At 39.5% G+C, this 20,360-nt stretch overlaps 1 protein-coding gene across 9 annotated transcripts in view; it reads right to left on the reverse strand.

Annotated features, from left to right (window-relative positions):
* Positions 1–370: 370 nt before the first annotated feature.
* The window catches only part of PKP4 (plakophilin 4), a 63,867-nt gene continuing 43,877 nt past the window's right edge, over positions 371–20,360 (reverse strand). For 8 of the 9 annotated variants that reach the window (XM_090143428.1, XM_090143426.1, XM_090143427.1 and 5 more), the window contains 14 exons: positions 18,972–19,188; positions 17,711–17,843; positions 14,264–14,477; positions 12,972–13,155; positions 11,551–11,668; positions 10,886–11,077; positions 10,579–10,752; positions 9,865–10,015; positions 7,593–7,788; positions 5,428–5,512; positions 5,209–5,326; positions 2,618–2,749; positions 1,801–1,874; positions 371–1,265 (listed from right to left, as the gene is read on the reverse strand). In XM_090143428.1, the coding sequence (XP_089999554.1) occupies positions 1,017–1,265; positions 1,801–1,874; positions 2,618–2,749; positions 5,209–5,326; positions 5,428–5,512; positions 7,593–7,788; positions 9,865–10,015; positions 10,579–10,752; positions 10,886–11,077; positions 11,551–11,668; positions 12,972–13,155; positions 14,264–14,477; positions 17,711–17,843; positions 18,972–19,188 (2,237 nt within the window). In that variant the 3' untranslated portion in view covers positions 371–1,016. Of the gene's footprint in view, positions 1,266–1,800; positions 1,875–2,617; positions 2,750–3,434; positions 3,636–5,208; positions 5,327–5,427; positions 5,513–7,592; positions 7,789–9,864; positions 10,016–10,578; positions 10,753–10,885; positions 11,078–11,550; positions 11,669–12,971; positions 13,156–14,263; positions 14,478–17,710; positions 17,844–18,971; positions 19,189–20,360 lie in introns of those variants that run through there. The other variant, XR_016468070.1, reaches the window with a different exon arrangement.

Here is a 20,360-nt window from a genome sequence, read left to right on the forward strand (position 1 = left end):
AATTGGGAGTAGGACATAACTTCATGCTTTGGTATGCCAGCCTGGCACCTCTGGAACACTTGCACTGTGGAATGCTGAGACAGTGGCCAAAGCAATTCTGATGTATTTAACTTGATTGAAAAAAAAAAAAGTAGTTGCACCTTGCATTCACAGTATTTGTTTCTGAAATTCCACACGCCGAAAATAATAATAAAAAAAAAAGAACAGGGACCAGCTTTCCATGGATGAGACTTCCATATTTATTATTCTTCCATGTGCATAGAAAATGGCAGTGAAGTTTTTTGTTTGTTTTTGTATGAAATATGCAGCGAATGGGAATGGGAGAGGTGCAGGTATGCTGAACTGGACTTTGTGCTTCAAAATTATGCTATTAATTGTATTTTTTTTTAATTTATAACATTTTCTTGGATTTTTTTTTTTTGTGTACGATGTTTCAAATCTCTTTCAAAATGACACACTGCATTACAAATGGATGGCACTTTAAACCAATGTGGCATTTCCATATTTACACCAATGAAAGAAATTTACACGACATAATAGCATACAATCTTGACATTTAGTAATATCAATAAAACAAGGGCATCCATTTTATTTTTTTCTGTACAAACTATCAGAACAAGACTTTTATTCACATAAAAAACAGGTTTAATTTGCTCTGACCTACACACTTTCCAAATTCATTTTACTCAATTCTCAAACCTTTCATCACATCGCCCACACCCTCACCAGACTACAGAAGCTACAAGTAATAATACCTAACATCTAACAGAGCAAAGAAACATCCCTTCCAGTTTTTCTCTCTGACGGTTCCTCACCCAAAAAAACCCCCAGCAAAAACTAAAACAAAAAAACCCAAACCAAAGCCAAATGCCCTCCAAAACCCAAACCAAAAGACTTCCTTATTTCCTCTTTTATTTCACCTTCAGATTTCATAACCAAGACATCAAATGAGGCCATTCAATTTCTTCTCAAGCGCGATGAGAAATATACTGTTGTTTTTTTTTTTCCCTTTGATGCTACACCCAGGAGTCAGGTGAACCTGGGTACTGTTCTGCTCTATAAGAAGATCGTCTGGTGGAATAAAAGTCTACATAATTTGTGGTTGATTTCAGTCCATACTGTGTTGTGTAGTCTGAAGTAGCAGGAAAGTGAACTCGATCGTAAAAGTTTGGGTCTTCATAGCTGTGTGGGGACTGCAGGTACAACCTGTACGCGTCGCAGTTCTTTCTGTTGGTATCTTCTTGACTGTAGTACAGTTGCTGATGCTGTTGGCAACGTGAAAGAAAAATAAACTTTTAAAATGTAATTTAACAGAGAAAATGCTTGTTTTTAGAACTTATACATATTACACACAAAACTCTCCCTGAATAGCTAAGTGTAGCTCTTCCAATGACGAAAACTGCATGAAACGCGCCTAAGGCTCCATGTAGAACTAAAGCAGGAAAAACCTCTCAGCCTGTCTGCAGGTCACCCACCTGCATCCACTGCGGAGCCAGTAACAATCCACAGCTGAGTTTTTAGGACACGTGTAGAAAATACAGAACCTGAAATATCTGCCAAGTCAGAACAGCGGTCTGCGATCCAGCTGTGCTAAGAACATACAAAGATGTGGGACTACAGAAAGAAAGCACAGCGGTAGGCTGACAACAGCTTACGTACTGCTGAGGACAGAAATGCTCAGCTCTCCGCAGAAAACACTGGCGTTACAAAGTGTACTTAAACCCTTTAAAGTTCCATTACGACACCGTGTGCTGAGTCAAGTTATTTCAGTATCACTTCAAAACCAAATTTCAGACTCACCTGTAGCCGCCTGTTCTGTTCTCTCGCTGGTGAGGAATAGGAACTGATGTAAATTGGGGACGTTTTGCTGGAACCTGTGAGAAAATAGGTTTTGGCATCAACTTCAGTCTATTTTTTTTGGTCTTTGTGCTTTTATTTTATCTAGAAAAATTATGTAGCACTCCAACAATTAAGTCTGCAGATTTTACAGTTTACTAATAATACAGTCATGAGATACAAGTGAATGTTATCCCTCAGCAGTAGTTAAACAGAAACCCCAGTGCTTTTTTTTCTTTTCCCCATGCATGTGTGCTGCTGATAACCTTTAAAATGAGGAATTTATTTCTCCCTTTTTACTGACATCTCTTATTTTGTGACTCGAAGAAGGAAAAGCAAAATCAGGAAAGTGTGAAATACTGGTATAGCTTTATAATAACATAACAATATATATGCATATTAAAATAATGTTTGATTATAACATACAAAGTGTATAATAAAATAATTTTCTGCAACAGATTTTTAAACTAAAATAAGTTTTCCAAGCACCTCATCTCCCAGCATATAAACAGATCTCCTCTTATTCATAGAATCAAAAAATAGCTCGGTTTGGAAGGGATCTCAAAGACAATCTGTTATTCTGGTAATGTTTGTAATTTTAAAGAAAATAGCAGATAAATATAAAAAACCTCTTTTTTTCCTCATGCAACAAATAAAAGTGAAAACAACATTAAAAGCAACATTTCTGCTAATGCAGCTGTCCATATTATGATTGCATGAACTCCACACAGAAGGAATATTTACCTATTGCAGCTAGGAGGTCACCTAGCTAGTACCTTACCAGTATAGATGTCTTTATGAGCAATGATATCGCCGTGGTTGTTGTAATACTGCATAGAAGGTTGTGTTCTCTCATATTCAGAGCGGGGTTCTCTAATTCCTAACAAAGCCGGTGATGAAGATGTGCTGCCAACTGATGAAAAAGGAAAGGCTGTTATTGCAGACTGATCATCTTTCTCAAACCTGACCTTCTCTCTTCTCTCCTCACCCTTTCCTTCTCTAAGGATCAGCAAATGAGATGAGCAAATTCATGGGTAATGGCCAAAATTAGTGCATAGCCTTTCCTGTACAAAGAACTGCAATGATGAGAGCTATCAACAACGCACCATGAGATTACCACTGATACTTTTACAACCAGTCACCACTCCATAATGATTTGAAATAAGTAAGAGATTTTACCCATTTCATTCATTTCTTTGTTAAAGTTTATGATTTTATTTAGGTTATGCTTAAATAGAAGCTTCAAGTCCACCATGTCACCCAGGACAGGTCAGAAAACATTACATTCTGCCTGGCTGAAGTCACCCATGCACAGGCTTGTACTATTTTCCTTTCATTATCACACAGAAGTGAATCTTGGCCACTTGGTCAGCTCCTGTTGGCTGACAGCCATTGCAAAACAATACAACGTAATCCATTGCTTTTATTACTGTGAACAGATGCAGAAAGTTTGTACAACTACCTCTTTTCTTTTTCACAGATACCTGTTTTTCTTCTTCCAATACTTGTGTCCTTTATATCATATTCACAATTTTGGGTTATTAAGAATAGCTTAATTATGATATTTTCCTAGCATACTCAAGGCTAAAAAAGCTAACCTGGAGGAGCACCATCTGAAAGTGGTCAACTTAATGTGTGCACTGAGTGACTTTAACGAAGAACAACTGCTACAGACCATGTACAAATGTTCTACCACATCTGCTGTGTGTGCTGCAACCTGCAGGGCTGTTCCCACAGTACTCTGCAGATAAGTTTTATGCATTGAGCTTCCATCCTAATAGTTTAAGCTTGGTCATGCTCTGGAACAGAAAAACAGGCACTTCCTGTTAGTTTCTGCTCAGTGCTCTTTGAAGTACAACAGCCTCAGAATATTATGTTAGAACTTCCCATCTTATTTCCTACTTGCAGTTCACAGAACTGGAGCACCACAGTCATTCTGCTAGCATATCTTAGGAGGAGAGCTTCAGGAAAAGCTTGTAGTTCCCAGAGCCTGAGCAGAATTTGCTTCAGCGTCACTGCTTCTATTGAGAATGTATTTTTGGTTCTGGCTGTAGATATGTGGCCTAAACAGTCCACAAATTCAAGGTGCAGTTTTGATACCAGTATGTGCAACTTAGCAACTAGATCTAAGAGTACATAGCAACTCCTTTGGTACCATGTGGTTGGAGAGAGAAAAAGGGATGTTTGTTCAGGACAATCTCTCAGAAACCCAAAGGACTGGGAGAAAACCAAACATGTAACTGACCAAAAAGATCAGAACAACAAAATGCTCTACAACTGAAGACTGTAGTCTGCTGTTTTATGACACCAGACAAAGAAATCAGTCCTGTATTGTATGGTGTATTGTACGGTGGTGGCTGAGAGGAACTCTGGGCAGGAAGGATATGTTGTCTTTCCCCAAGTCACTACAGGATACGGCTGATAGCAGAATATATCCCAGCCTGAGTCCCTGTTTTTCAGTCACCTGTTTCACAAACTTGTGTGAGTGTTGTTCCTTTTATTTATGTAAGTAATTAATCAACTGTATTGTAAGAGCTGGTCAATTATTTTAGCAAATGGCAAATGTATTTTTCTCAGTATTAAGAGAGATATACTCACATAAAAATAGATAGACAAATTGGATGAAATAAAATGCTAAATTCAGAGGATACAAAACCCACTGAAAGCCTTGCTGTCACAAAGATCTAAATCCTACTCCTGGAGATGTTAAAGGAACAAAGGGGAGTTTACTGCAACAATGAGGAGTCAGAAGAGTAAGATGTGTTGCATTTGTTTTGCTCATTATATTGGAACAAAAACAGGTCCATCACTAGTGGGTTTGCTCTGTGTGCTTTTAAGTAAGAGGCCTGACCTACAATGCCATGCAGCTGAAAAGCAGTGATTTTGTAGAGGGAAACAGTGACAAAGTCCAGATCTCCACACAGTGTGCACTGAGGATGCTACTTAGGATTACATCTAATCTGGTCCCATGGGCTGCATGCCCGCTATCAACTGGGGTCTGCTGATGTTCTGGAAGTACACCATCACCATCTGATTCAGATTCTTGCAAAAGGAATACAATTCTCACATTCTGAGTTCATTTGAGCTTTTGTCATTAAGGAGTTAAAGGGGATGCTTACTTCAAAGAGTGCTTTATCCGAATGCAGAAGTGGAGATGCTCACACACTGTGGGGTCTGAAACCTGCCACCAGTATCAGACATGTCACACACAGCACTCGTGAAGCACCTCTGCACTGCTGTTTGTAGGGTTAAATACAGAGAAAACAGAGAGAGCCCCCGTGCTTTAGAATGCCAAGTCAACCCAAAGGCCGTTTGAGCTCAATGAGATACAAGGTATCCCTTCAATAGATCTCTTTATGTGTCTTCACTGACCTGACTGTATGACCGGTGACATCTGCTGATTGGCTGTTGATAACGAGGGATGGGATTTGAATCTCTCACGTTCAAGTGTCGATACTGGTGTAATGAAGTGACTCTGATTCCATCCATCCTGAGGAGTGGTAAAAAGCAAAGAACATAAATTATTGCTTAATCTTAGCTTAAGAGTTTTTATACAACTGTTTTCCAATGTAAGGTAATTTTGCGATCTACCTTCTTATAAATGCTGCGAAGGTCTCGATACTGCCATAACGTATTCAGTACCTGAGCAGCTGCCTTGACAACTTTCAGTGAAGATCTAAGGAAATAAAGAATATTGTGTTAGTAGTAAGCATTAACTCCACTTAAGCAGAATGGTGTTCTGGAGCAATGGAATAGCCTAAACCTTGCAGCTGTGAAGAAAGCCAGCTCTTAGTGCTGCCTGCAGTACAGCAGTGTCAGCAGGGTCAAGAAAGGCTGTGTACACTGACATGACAGTTACTTCTCTCTTCAGCCTAGAAATTCTCTCTTCATGTCACCACACCAAATTCTCTCTTCATGGTCATCATACACAAAAACAAAACATTGTGATAAGAAACATTCTTTAGTACATTTCACAAAAACTGAGACTATATACTTTAAAACTTTATACAATGTTCCTAGCAGTAGAAAAATAGCAAACAAATTAAAGGGAGTTGGTGCTGAATGTGTCCCAACATCCTCCAAATAGGACTTGGTTCTCCAACCTGTGCTGTGCTATCACAGGAGTGGTTTGGTCAGTGAGACTTTTTCCATTCTCAAGAGCAAGGTGAGGGAATTGCTCTGCCTGTTATGAAGAGCAGTCATGTCATTGTGCCTGGTGTTGGTACTGAAGAAGGGATTTGAAATTAAATTCCACAGCACATCTGTGTCAAACATGTGCCTTTTCCTGTCAGTGTGAAGATTCATCCAAACAAACTTTTTGAAAGAAAAACATGACTGAAAAAGCTGAAAAAAATTGCAGTTTATAGCATCAGTCAATGAGTAGACACTTCTAACCTATTCAAAGATTTTCAGTCACAGAATCATGTAGGTCAGAAAAGACCCTCATAACAACCATGAATCTCAACCATTGGTTCCACACACCTCCACTACCACAGGTTCCCAGGCTCTGCATCCCCTGGCTCTTGCACACCTCCATGATGGGGACTCACTGTCACTCAGGGAAGCCCATCCCAATGCCTGACCGCATCCCTGTGAAAAAAGTCCTCCCAGCTGCCAACTTCAACCTCTCCTAGCATAACTTGTGGTTGTTTCCTCCAGATCTCTCCTATGCACCCTGTTATCTTGTAGTTGTAAGAGCAACTTTCCACATAATCTCCACAGAACAACAGTTATAGTCACAGCTGACACCTTGAACATACAAACTATCATAAATCACAGATACTCAAAATACAGCCCACAGTTTCTTTTCAGACAGATGTTGATAAAAATGCTGTGCATTTAATTCACACTTCTGCACAGCTGCAGATCCTTTCCTCCCCACTGCTGCGCGATCAAATAGTGGGAACAAAACATGGGACTGACTGGATAATCAGCTTTGTGCTGACCAAAGAAGGGAGATCCAGGATTTCCTACTTTATGCAAGAGTCCTGCCAGCATGCGTTCCATCAGATACACTGAGCAGCTTAAAGCAGAGATCCTGATCAGAACTACATGGGGTCCCTGAGGCTGGCTTGGTGCTGGCACTGCATGACTCAGACACTGCGGCATTCCCACAACATGATGCTCTGCTACCCACCTACTTCTGAAAGGTATCAGTGCTACTGCCCACAGTGCCCTATAAAGCCCCTAGCACACCAGGTTGCATGGCACAGACAGACCCACAGCAGTCTGCAGACAGCCAGAACCCATCAACCAACCCATCAGCAGTCCTATTCCAGAGAATCCCACTGGCAAGGTTGCTGTTTGGTAGGGCAGGTTTTCCTCACAGCCTAACAACTGGCCATGCTCAATATAATTAATAGCTATTGAGATATCCTGATGAAGGTGTTAAACATGTTCTGATTTCAAAAAGCTCTAAATACTCTATTAATGTTGTAGGTATTTAAAAGATAAGTTTTTAAATACTGTTTTCCCTGAATAGACCCCATTAATGTGGTTACTGTCTGCAGCTGTAATAGTCTCCAAAAGCTGTAAGGAATACACTGTAAAAGAATGACAGGTACCAGACCAACTGCCTCTTCTGTCCCACTGTGACTCAGACTTGGTAGCTACTCAGATCAGGACAGTAAAAAAAAAAGAACAGACTTTTTAAAATCTATTTTTATTTTTAAACTCCCCTTCCCCCTGGTTACCTGCATTCTTACACATTTGAAATGAAATAAACAGACGATGTATGAAATTTGTTGCCTACTTGCCTGTCACCTCTTCCTTTTGTTATGTTCACCAGCTTTTCTATTCCCCCGGTATCAGCGAGGGCTTTGGCATTTTCCATATTTTTGCTGGTGACCTCATGCAGCGCGCAGCAGATTGCTGCTACAGTCTCATCAGACAGTATGCTTGGGCCATTGCCTCCTGGCAGTCGATTCACCAGATCTCGCATAGCATATTTGCCTGTAACAACCCATCAACAGAACCAAGTCAGAATGTATGTTTTGGTACTTAAGATTTGAAATTCTAAGACTTATCAATAAACTGCATTTGAAAGCAGTCAAATGGAACACGGGATCCAATCCACAGAAAAACTCCAAGACTTCACACTTTATGCAGTAAGAGTAGAGATCACTTTTCTCTTCTCCCTTCTCTCCTTCTGGCTTAAAAACCATGAGAAGTAACCTGCATTTTGGTATTAAAACTGGAGCATTTAGAAACAGAGATTATTTGGAGAAAGCAGAATTGTTCAAGAGAAAACATTACATTATTTCATGTGATTTGAGGAGCTGTGCACATTCCTTGGCTTCATCTATGGGGGGGGGCTAAAGAAATCCTTACAGTCATGTGGGCCTTTTTCCTTCAGACATTCTGTTCACCCTGTTTGTCACCCACAAGAGATAAGATCTCAGCTCCTTCAGTTTCAATTACTGACAGGAATAATCACACTGCAAATAAAGGAAATCAAGTAAAGCTGAAGTGTTTTTTATTTTCTTTTCCTGTTTAGGTCCTGTTGCTAATTAAACGGTTATTAATTGATTTTACTGAAGACTTGTATTTGTATGCCGTGGTGCTTGATGAAGAAGCCTTTCTCAAAGCCCTTCACTGTCTATTTGCATAATGTGTCTGGGGAAAAATTTTATCCAAAAATAAATTCTGCGCACAAAAGCAATTTCTTTTCAAATACAGCGGAAAGTTCCCACCAACAACGCTGTACACAGTACTACTCTGTCACTGCCAATGTTTTGGCAAGCTCAGCAACACACATTTCCACATACCGTCTTATACTGCTACTCAAATGAGTACCCACTCTTTTAAATAACCTTTTTCCCCCCAGAGATTCAATCACTGAAAGCCGAGAGCTCTGCACCAACAAATGGTGACAAAGTTGTATAAAACAGGGCACTGGCACGGGCTGGTTTCGGACTCACTTCGTGTCTCAGAATATTTTATGCCTGGAAAGCCAATAACTCTTCAATAGCTAAAGCTTTTACAGAGAGAGCGCAGGTGGAGGGACATTCCTAACTGACAAGTTCTGCTGTGAGGGGAAGGAAAAGTTCTGAAAATAGATTATCACAGAATATTGCCTGTATATGGCTGATGCAACGGAACATGAGTATATGTTTTTCTCCTAATTTTTTATAGATATAATACATGCTCTGCAAGAAAACATGTTCTGAACATGCCATATGGCAAAGCTCCAGAAATATATAATTTTCAACTGCATTTATTTTTTTGAGAGTAACTATCTCTTATCTGTATAAATAACTATTGCATGCTTACTCCATAGCCTACAATATAGAAAATTCCTGTTACAAAAATCAAACATCTTTACATCTTGCTATGAGTTAGCAGGTTCCTTTGGGCCACAGGAGCAAGGCATGGTCAACACGTGCCATAGTAGACAGATTCCTGACCAAGGCAGGAGAAGTTTTTACTTTTATTTTTAAAGGGTAGATGAGAAAGGCATAGGTGAAAGCTTTCAATGTTAAATATTAAAACTGTCAGAAGAAAACCATTAAGTTCTTCTAGCAAGCATCCTTACTGATTACTTAATTCAGCAAAGGCATATATATATACTGTTCTCTATCTGGGTTTTGGTGGAAATATTTCTCTAGGAGAGGATTTTTGCCCTCTCTCCCTATCCAGCACTACTAAAGCATCTACTGGTGCTCTGGCAGCAAGGCTGTCCTGTTCTCTTAGTACACATAAGGGACCCTGAAGCCCTCTGAGAAGGTTACCATTTATTAGCTCCAAGGAAGCAGAGTAGTGTTTTCCATCATATTTTGTACTGACAGTTTCCTGTTCAGTTCATTTGAGGTCACTTCAGCCCATTGTGAAGAGACAGGCATGCAAGATGGCTAAAGGCAAACCAAAACAACGGCATTACTCTGGAAAGTCCTGCTGTCAAAAAGATTAACTTCTGGGGCACAAGTGATGTGATACAGTAAAATCAAATATGCTATTTCTATTGGTAGAATCTTCCCTTGCAGTCTTTCAATATTAAGTCAGACTTACTCCTCACAGTTCTGGACTCACCAATAAGCTCCTTATTCCGAACATCTAATGCCATGTTCCGTAAGGCGGTTGCCACAGATGAAACGACTCTATCGTTATCCATCCTCAGGAGTTCCACAAGGATTGGCAGTCCTTTTTCTTTCCTTACAGCAGCTCGAATGTACGCTGCAAACTGCAACAGAGCTCCAAGTTACCTGCAGATCTAGTGGGACATTCTGACTGAAATTGTCTTATTAGATGATAATTCTTAATATTTCAAGGACATCTTTACATTTTCCAGTGCAGAGATGATATGTTAACAGTTAAATACTTCCCTTCATCATTATGAAAAAGGGCTGACTCTGCTATGGCAGGACATTTTAAGAAATGAAAGCAATTAACATTTTCTCCATCTCTCTGTGACAAATACATAACATTACTGAAGTATTCTCACCTAATGCTGTTGTAACACATTGTGTGCAAGAGCCATAAGCAGCAATATATGGAAATAAAAATGATAGAGCAAATACAAGTTTTTAATGCTCGTAACCGATATACTACATACCACAGTCCTGATGTTATGAAGTGTTATTACTGCCTAGTACATGTACATTTTGACTGTATAGTTTCCAGACTGCTCTTCCTGCCTACCATCTTCGACATTGCCTTTCACTGCAGAAATAACATTTTCATAGCACATAAGCTCTGATGCCACACTCTACAAAGAAACAGAAGGAAGAGCAGGAATTCAGATACCTTCCAGTTGCCAGCAGAAAGATTCTGGAGAGATCCTGCAGAGCCTTCGAGAGTGGCTGGATTGGAGCTTTCTGCTAGAAGCGTTAGGTACGGCTTCACTACCGATGGGTGCCACAGCATTTCTACCCCCTTAGGAGACTTGGAAAATCCTGGTATAGGGCCAACTCCATCCCACTGAGAAATGAATATGTATTTGTAAATACAATAAACCTCTGTATTTTCATTCAACATATGGTATCTTTCTTCAAGTTATGTTCATCGTTAGCTAAACATTTTAAACATTTGTAATCAAAGAAAAGAGGCAAACCTGGTCCTCCTGTGAAGTTTTTTTTTTCTTCTTCTTTTTTTTCCCCCAGCAGCTTGGCTCGGAGTCTTTGCTTGGTGACTCCTTTCCCAACAAGTCGTCCAGTTCATTGATGCCCAGCAGACGCGCCTGAGGCACCTCCAGCTCCAAGCGGTAGGAAAGGTTTCTCAGGGTGCACACGCAGTTCTCCACTGTCTGAAACCAAATTGTAAAGACAACATGTAACTTGTTGCTTTCTCGTGTAGTGATAAAACAAATTGAGCACAGATCAAAAGGTATTCTAAAGCACAAGCATCAAATTCTAATTCTGGGCCTTGGACATTACTATACTTGTTTTTTTGGGAAAACTGCAATCTCTCTCCTGATATCACCAAACATGAAAATATTTATAATAGTCTTCCCTACTATACTGGTTTTAGTAACCTGCAAATGAAAAGCATGAGAGCTTATTATTAAATGAATGAATACTTGGCAGAAGTGAATAGTCCAGAACAAATTACGACTGCATTATGGGACAGAATTTGATCGTGCATCAGTGACGTGGGGCTGAGAGACAATCAGCTGAGTTAAAAATATCACAGTGAGAAACTGCATTACACAAACCCCAAGAGATTAGATCAGACACATAGGTTAGCATTAGAAATCCCTCAGATGAAATGAGCACACACCTTGCTGTCATAATCCGATGTGTTCACACAGGTGTGGATCACATAGAGCAGTGAATCAACCAGCCCTTCGCAGGACCTCATCTGCTTCCGGGCTTCTTCCCCCGCAGAGCTCAGATTCCTAAACAGGCAAAATGAGAAACGAATGCAGTGCACCCACCGACAGACAGACATCATTTATCAGACAGTTTGCAGTTAACTTTTTCTTTTTTTTTAAACAAACAAAACCCCCATAGAATAATAATAATAACTGACTTAGAGAAGTTAAAAGCAAACATACCATTTGGTGCAGCAACCCCCTCCCAGCTTTCATAAGAGACGAATAAGATTCAAGTGATAATTCCAAGGTAGAACTGACTCAAGGACAAAACAAGCCATTAAGAGAATGCCTTTCTCACAGACTTTTTCCATACAAGCTGTCTCTGTTGTAGTAGCACAAAAGTACAGCATGTATGCTGTAGGATAGGTGGTTGGACTCATCTCTGTTAAAAATACCCTTTGCTGCCTCTTTGTAAGACTGGATTCATTCAGTGCTGTGTTCTATGGTGCAATCCCACTGACATTTGTAATATGCATACATAGAAGTATAAACTAGGGTGTGGGGAAAGGAACAGGCTGCACTGTCCTTCAGAGTAAGCAGCAAAGGATATACAGACAATTAGTTGCCTCCGAGGTAACCACCCTGCAAATCCTGACATGTATGTGGTGAGTGGATGTGCTCTGAGACCAGCCCTGCTGCTAACTCTGCATGCTGACCATGAAGGTGCATGTTCTCTAGGTGCTATAGTAGCACTGAATGTCCAACAACAGTGTGAACCTTGCCTTGAAAAATAACCCAATAAATAAAAAATAGTAGGATGTGAAAATATTCTGGAGTATAGAAGGGTTACCAGAAAATAAAAAGCAGTTTCAGTGTATCTACTGAAAAACAATGGTCTTACTGCGTTGCCTAATGGAAAAGTTTGAAAAGTAATAAATTGAAGTGATAAACGAACATACAAGTGAACAGAAATAGCTCACATGCTGCCCTGGGTCTTTGATTTCTCTTTTCAGATGTTTTAGTTTCGTATTTTATTATTCTGAAGAGTACTTTTCTTCTTACTGTGTTTGAGAAATCCACAAAGGGAATAGTCAAACATTTCTTTACTTGTATATATAGAAAGTAAAATGATCAGTTGCACTTCATACAAAAACCAGCCAAAATTTAACTATTAGCCATTATAATTAACACCTCTTGGTGACTTCGTACTTTTCATATTCTCTTAATACAGGAAAAAAAAAAAAAAAAAAAAAAAGAAAGCTGTTTGAACAATAGAATTAAATGGAATGCAACAGCAATTTTGCCTTAAAGATTAAGGGTAAGAAGGACCTGCTGGGAAGCAGGGCTGCTGTGTACCATGGGGTGCTGTAGAACAGGAGGTTACCTCAGGCATCCTGTAGTGTTGCGCAGAACCAGGGAAGTCTGAAATTTAATTTTATGATCATCATCAAAGGAGGCACTGTTCCACCCGGAGTGTGGCACTATCACAGTGTTTGTCAGCGTTGACAAAGCGTCTCTTATGATTGTCATCTTCACCGCATCACATGAAGACAAGTTCCAGAGAACCCCTTAAGAAAAGATTTCCATTGTGGTCGCTAGAGGTAACAGATATGCAGCAATACTGGCTACTTAACAGACTTTGCTTTTAACAAGAGAAAGATAATTTGCCTATGTATTTAGTTCGAGTAACAGTCTATAAATAGTCAGCAAAGCTGCCATAAAAGGACTTGCTTTGTAACATTTTCTCCTATTCAAGTTGATGTATTTGGCATCCCCCATCCTGGCTGACTGTCCAGGCTGCGATCTCTTTGATGAAGGAGCAGGAAGGTGAGAGGACAGCCCCCACAGAGAGCCCTAAAGGAGCAGCAGCCAATCCTTCCACAATGCTGAGAAGGAAAGCAAGTATATTCATGCACAAATATTCTCCTCTTTTACGTAAGGAAAGAAACCCAGCTGAAACATATGCTGACTGACAGGAAACGTTCCTTCCCCTTTCCTAAGGTACAGCTCGTTCTGCTGCCTGACAGGTATGCAATACTCAACAGATCCAGTTTCTTCTGAAGGAAACAGAGTTCCTTCATCAATTGGAACTTTAAGTCATTTATTCTTTCTGTCTGCAACAAGTGCCAAACTCATGGCCTATAAGCTAAATGCAGTGCCTCACAATCCAGAGCTGAGGGTGAACACACAGGTGCTTGCCATGACTGTTCTAGTAGACTGGACACTGAGAGCCTCGTAGAAGATGCATATTTCCAACTATTTACCTAAACTGTAAAACACACATACACAGTTTGTTTTCATCTTTTGAATTCTGCAGGATCTGTTCACAGCAACTGATAAAAAAAAAAGATGCCTGTAATAAAACTTAGGTTACGAGTAAAAGAAATGTTGACTTGAGGCCTGGCTGTGATTGTAGGAGCATCGCAAAATTTACTTTGGAACTTTGGGGCAGTAACTTCAGGATTCACTTCTCCCCATGAATCTGTACTTCTATGCTAAAGCTTTTAACTGTTAGTAATCAAAATATGTGGTTTTGTATTGACAAAATACTAATGCACAAAAAAAATCCAGCTAATATACTCAATTCCAGTCACTTATCAATTATTTCTAGGTCTCATCCACATTAGAAACATTATCTATGTTATAGTTCTGCACTGGTCTCTATCCAAAACATACCTGTTACGAGCTCTTTTATTTCTGCATCAATGGATTTTCTAAGCAATCGCAGAAGTGCAGGGATCCCACCAACATTCTTCATTGCTATTTTGTTTTCATCTGTAGACTTTCCATACACCAGGTTTCTCAGTGCACCACATGCATTCTTCTGAACCTCCGGGACTCTGTGATCCAGGAGATCCACCAGGTGTTTGATCCCTCCCAGCCGGCACACCTGGGAAACAGGAGAGGAATATCAGCACCTGCTGCTTTCGTGCATTTCACTCTATGGTTTTAAAAGGCTTTTATTTGTAAAGGCAGGATATTCTACTATTCTTCTAATTTAAGATTAACGTTATTTTGAGTTAACAATCCACATCAGAAGGCTATTTTTTTTAATATGAGCTATTTGCAGTATTAGATAGGTCTGTTACAACCTGGCACTATTTTAGCACTGTACAGTAAATTTATGCCATACCATCCACAGAATATGCTGAAGTTGGCATACGAAAACCCCCACACCTACAGTTGCTGAACTGCTGCTGCCCCAGAAGGAAATCCCAGGCAGAAGAAATACAACCAACTCCTTTTCTTACCCAGGAAGTGGTTCTGGGCCAAGCATTCAGATCCAAGTGAAACTGCAGTTCTGGGGGTTCTCTATTTCAGCATAGGACCACATTTAAAGAGGTCCTTTTTCTATTTTAAGTGATACACCCATTAGTTTGGCAAGACACAAGGCCATTTGAAATACACTGATATGTACCAGCTTCCATGAATTTTTGACTCTAAAGTTCACTTTTGTTGGCCACAGCACAAGGTGAATAAAACAAAACACTTAATGGAAACAGAACTGAGGTTCAGCCAAATCTGTTAAAATCGATGCTTTGAAAACCAGCACCCTCTCTATTACATTCTTGGAAATTGGCACTGGGTATCGTAATGATGAATAACTTCATCTGTCCCTAACAGCAGACAGATTGAAGAGGCTTCAAACACAAAACCAAAACCCAACCTGAAGGTCCCACAGGCTGTTTTTGCCTGTCAAATCACACCTGAAGTAGATAAAAAGAAAAGGCTGATGACTTGTACATTTTTTCTAGATCTCTGTTCAAAAAGTTTATTCTTCAAAACGAAAGTGTATTGTTTCAAAAGGAAACAGTTCCACACCTAGTATCTATCACATATGTTATAAAACCCAGACATACAAAGCTTGGCGTTGATCAGCCACGTGAAGCGGTTGCTGTTCCAACAGGAACCCTTTGCTGAGGGCAGCCAGTGGCCTTCAAGCCCCAGGTGATTCCTCTGGCCGCACCTGTAGCTACCAAGTCTGAAGCTCCATGAACATTGGGCTATAGTTTATTTATCTGATACAAAGTAAATGCAGGAGGCTGGTAGAAACAAATACTTTTATGGTGCTATTACCTCTTAATGCTAATAATTTTTATGCTGCTGAAGAACAGAAGCAAGAAATAACTATCATTTCCACTTAGAATGACGGAGTGGTTTGGGTTGGAAGGACCTTTAAGATCATCTCGTTCCAACCCCTGCTACAGGCAGGGACACCTCCCTGTAGACCAGGTTGCTCACAGCCCCATCCTGCCTGGCCTTGAGTGATTCCAGGGAGGGAACATCACAGCATCACTGGGCAACCTGTTCTTTACCTCACAGTAAAGAATTTCTTCCTAATATCTAGAATAAATCTACTCTCTTCCAGTTTAAAACCATTTCCCTTGTCCTGTCACTACCTGCCCTTCATAAAGGCGCCCCTTTTATAAAAGTCCCTCCTCCACCTTCCTGTAGCCCTTCAGGTACTGGAAGGCTGCTATGAAGTCCTCCCAGGAGCCTTCTCTCACCCATAGGAGAGGTGCCCCAGCCCTCCAATCAGCTTCGTGGCCCTCCTCTGGACCTGCTTAATCTCCCTTATAATGTTTGAAGCGCTGTTGTGTTGACAAACATTTACACTACACATCCATAACACCCATGCAAGTTCCAAGTGACACAACAGATGTACCATTTTTCCAGGATGAGATGCAGTTTTTGTGCATATGATTTATTCAAGATAAAACTGGAGTTAGAAAACCATTCCTGAGGATTTTGTTTTACTGAGTCATTAAATACCTTTAAATGTAGCAGCTGTTGCTTCTCTGATTCCATTCATAAATTAAACCCCAAACAAACAAAACCAAAACAAACCAACCAAAAGCCACTCACAAAATGGTACATTATTGCACCAACAAAGTACCATTGAATATATTTATAAAAAAACTAATTCATTAGATCAGAGTATAATTTATTAATTCCAAACATTTTCATAGTTAATTTAAATAATTTTTTTTCCTGATACTCTTCTGCTTACCTTCATGTTTCAGCATGAAACACGTGCAGGCATTTAGTTTGTTTTGCAAATGCTTTTAATATTTGTCAAGTCTGGAAAATTTATCTGGTCTTCATCACAACAATAAGATAATAAATCTAAATAATTAATAAAAATACAAAGTTGATGCAATCTTCAAAGAAAGCTTTACTGATCTTGGCAATAAATTAATCATGATTCTTCCCTATCATAAATAATACTGGCTGCTGGCCTCTGCTTTGAGGGGAATGTTCTCTGAATGGTACCATACAGCTACAGTACTTGGTACTCAAACTGCTAGTAAGGCATGTCAAATACCAAATAGCTCCAGTGTTAAGTAGGGCAAATAACTGAGATGCTACTTCAGATACAACGGAGAAGTTAATATCCCACTCAGATAGTGCTTAAATGTGTCATGTTGCTGTTCTGTTTGTGCTTTTTTGAAAAAAAATAAAGCAGACATTTTATAATTTCCCAAATGAGTCCTGTAACAATGAAAATAAAAAGGGAACAAACAAGATCTTACAGAATAATGTACACAGATAAATAATATCCCAAGAACTCCTACATGAGCAGTCCCACCTCTTAAAAAATGGCAAGACTGCCTATGAGCCTGCCTACATCTTTTGATCACTATCATCTTTAGCAGAAGATCGAAACCACCACCATTGAGCAGCGAGTTGTGCTAGGTTAGCTTCTTGTAGAACTTACATCAACACTTTATTTACATAATATTTATCATGAAAATAACAAATAAAACCCACTTATGAATGAAAAAGCAAATTCCTTTAGAATCTGTCTACAGACATCAACAGGTTCCATGAACACAGGTGTCAAGAAACGTACTCCACATTTCTGCTAGATTACATTACCCAACATTAGACTTATCCACATCACTTCCAGCTGTTATGCAGGAAAGATGTGTGTGTATTTGTCTGCAGTTCCACACATCTGAACACAAGTATACTTCAATATTAACGTACAGCTAGTACAAACAGAAACACACGAGCTCTAGAACATGGTGTTGTGACAAGAAAGGAAAACAAAGACCAGAGCTCCAGTTGCTCTTTCAGTTTATAGCTTCCTCCAGATCAGAAATGCACTCAGTACAGTACCTCTGTTTTCACTTTGTTGTCTCCGAAGCACAAATGCTGAAGGTAGGCGGCTGCGTTCGCCTGGACTGATGGGAACTGGTGTTGGAGCATGTGAATGACTTCAGGCAGTTCCGGATCTCTCCAAGCAAACTCCCTTTGTTGGACGAACACATTGAAGGAAAGGCATTAGTTACAAATATATGTTTATTTACTAAGTAGAACTAGTAGAGTATCTTAAGAATTGTAAACAATTTTTGGTTTTGTTCTGGAATATTGGGGGTAGGAAGAAAACCAATTACATTAGAATAACTATGTCACATCAGCTTCTAGTCTTCTTCCTGGAAAAGGACCCTTTGTATTCTGCACTCTTGAGTTAGTTTGGTTGTTGACAACACGGATATAGGTTTTAAAACTATACCAACTAAAACACTGCAACTTATATAAATCTCTGTGAGCTGAAATATATAATGCAAGATGCACACTGAACATTGCCACTTAAGTGCGCATCCTTACGCAATACCTTTTCCTCAGTGTTCAGTGGTCTTATTTGAAGCCAACTGCACTTGAACAAAAGCTGTGCAGTCTCAAGATTTCATCATCAGATGCAGTAAATTCGAAAAAATTGAGTTAATCGAGGATACTAAACTTGAAATAACTTTAATCAAACTTTATTAAACGCAGCAATTTTGTGTAGTCAAATCCTGGAGAAGTCATTAAGCATGCTTATGCCTAATTCCCAGATTTAGAAAAACTACCATTAACATTTGTTGGGCCATTTTCTTCTTTTTGTAGAGGAATGGTTAAGAAAAAAAAAGTAGCAGTATTTAAGTTTTTCTATTCTCAAAAACCTAAGGAAGTGATGTGCTAAGAAGAGTACTTGAATAGCTGTTCAAAGGCAGCAGGGCCTGTCAGATCACCACAGAATCCACTCATCAGCAAAGGTAAGTTTGATTACTGATCTTGTTTGTCACTCAACAACTACTTTGAGATTTATTCCTCCCTAACAACAGTGGAAAAGAATAATTCAGCTGAAGGGGACCTTCAAAGGTCATCTAGCCCAACTGCCTGATCACTTTTGGCTAACCAAAAATTAGCAGTACATTACCAAGGGCGTTACCTAAATGCACCTTCAATACTGACAAGCATGGAGCGTGGGCCACCTCGATCTGTTCCAGAGTGTGACCACCCCCACGGCAACAATACCAAGACTTCTCTCATAAAGACAATAAATATCATCTTATGATAAAGAATGTTTGGTTCTCGAAAGCACAAGTGGACTTGCCTGGGGTCTTTTTGAATGCTATCTATGGATGGAGATCGCGTGGTCCCATCGTCGGCGGGCGCTGCGTGCTGCAGCCTGTTATAGCCAGACTCTGACAGTCGGTACTGCATTGACCTGTAGGGTTCCGCATAGGTAGCAGTTGTGTTCAGAGCATAATTATTTCTTTGGTATGTGAGTGTGCTACGCTGACTGGATGATCTTTGAAGATTTCCAACTCCTAGTATAAAATTAGTATTAAAACAAACCAGGTAACAAATGTCTATCGAAGAGAAGAGACAATACAAAGTTAAAAGTGTAAGCAAAAAAATCAGCCTAAAAAAGGTGCATAGTGCTCAACGTTGAAAGCTGCCGCCAGTTGTAAGGGAACAGTTACTCAACATCCCAGAGAAGGCAGAGAGGCTGGCTGCAGAAATATAGGTTTGGTGGAATCAGGCTTATGCCCCAGCTTGCCTGAGCATTTAAAGAAAGATATGCATCTTGTGCCATTAAGGAGAAATTAGGATGCAAAATGTTTTAAGGTGTATAATAAAATTCAATTACCAACAGTAACTTCAATTTGCCAACAGTACTAAAAAGAAAAAGGAAAAAGAATTAAACAAATATTCACGTAGTTTGTATTCTATTTTACTTTTCACAATTACTTGTACATTTTCCCTGAATAAAAGCTAGTAAGGGGATGATTTCAAAGTATTAAGCTAATGGTTTCAAAGCCAGGAACATGTATGTAGCTTCCTGACTTAGCAGAACTGTTGTGATAGCTTCTGTTCTTCAAAGTCACTGATATGAGGTGGACAAGTAAACAGAGAATTCAAATTTCTAGTTACATCTGGTGGACATACTGGCATATCTTGACAAACTGTATCTACTGTATGCTGTTGAAGAGAGGATAACTGCAAAAGCCATTGCCTCCATCAATATCCTGTGCTCTTTGTATTTCAGGAATGAAATGCACTAAGAAGCAGTTTTCAGATGTACAGATGTAAGACATGAATTGGACACTTCTCTGTAAATATTTCTGGAGAGTTTAGTTAGATAACTCTATTATTTCCACATTTTTTTTTCCAATTTCCAAATTTCCAAATTTCCAATTTTTAGAAATTACTCCACTACGTAAATTAATCAACCATTCTCTTTACAGAGAATCAGTTCTAATACTATTAATAATGCCTATGCATTTCATTATCTGTCAGTAGCAATTCTACCAATTACTATAGAAATATTTCACTACGCTATCTTCAGATGTAGCATTCTGGCATCCTCAGCTAGGAAGTTAGGGAAAAACTGTATTATTACTGTGAAAGATATGGTAGGTAATTTAGTTGTGCAAGTTATCATTTTACTGCCCTGGTGAATTTAAAAGGGAAAAAAAGAACACGCTCAGCTGGTACG

Source organism: Phasianus colchicus, chromosome 7 (assembly GCF_987193195.1).
Source record: "Phasianus colchicus chromosome 7, bPhaCol1.hap1.1, whole genome shotgun sequence".
Lineage (NCBI taxonomy): Eukaryota > Metazoa > Chordata > Aves > Galliformes > Phasianidae > Phasianus > Phasianus colchicus.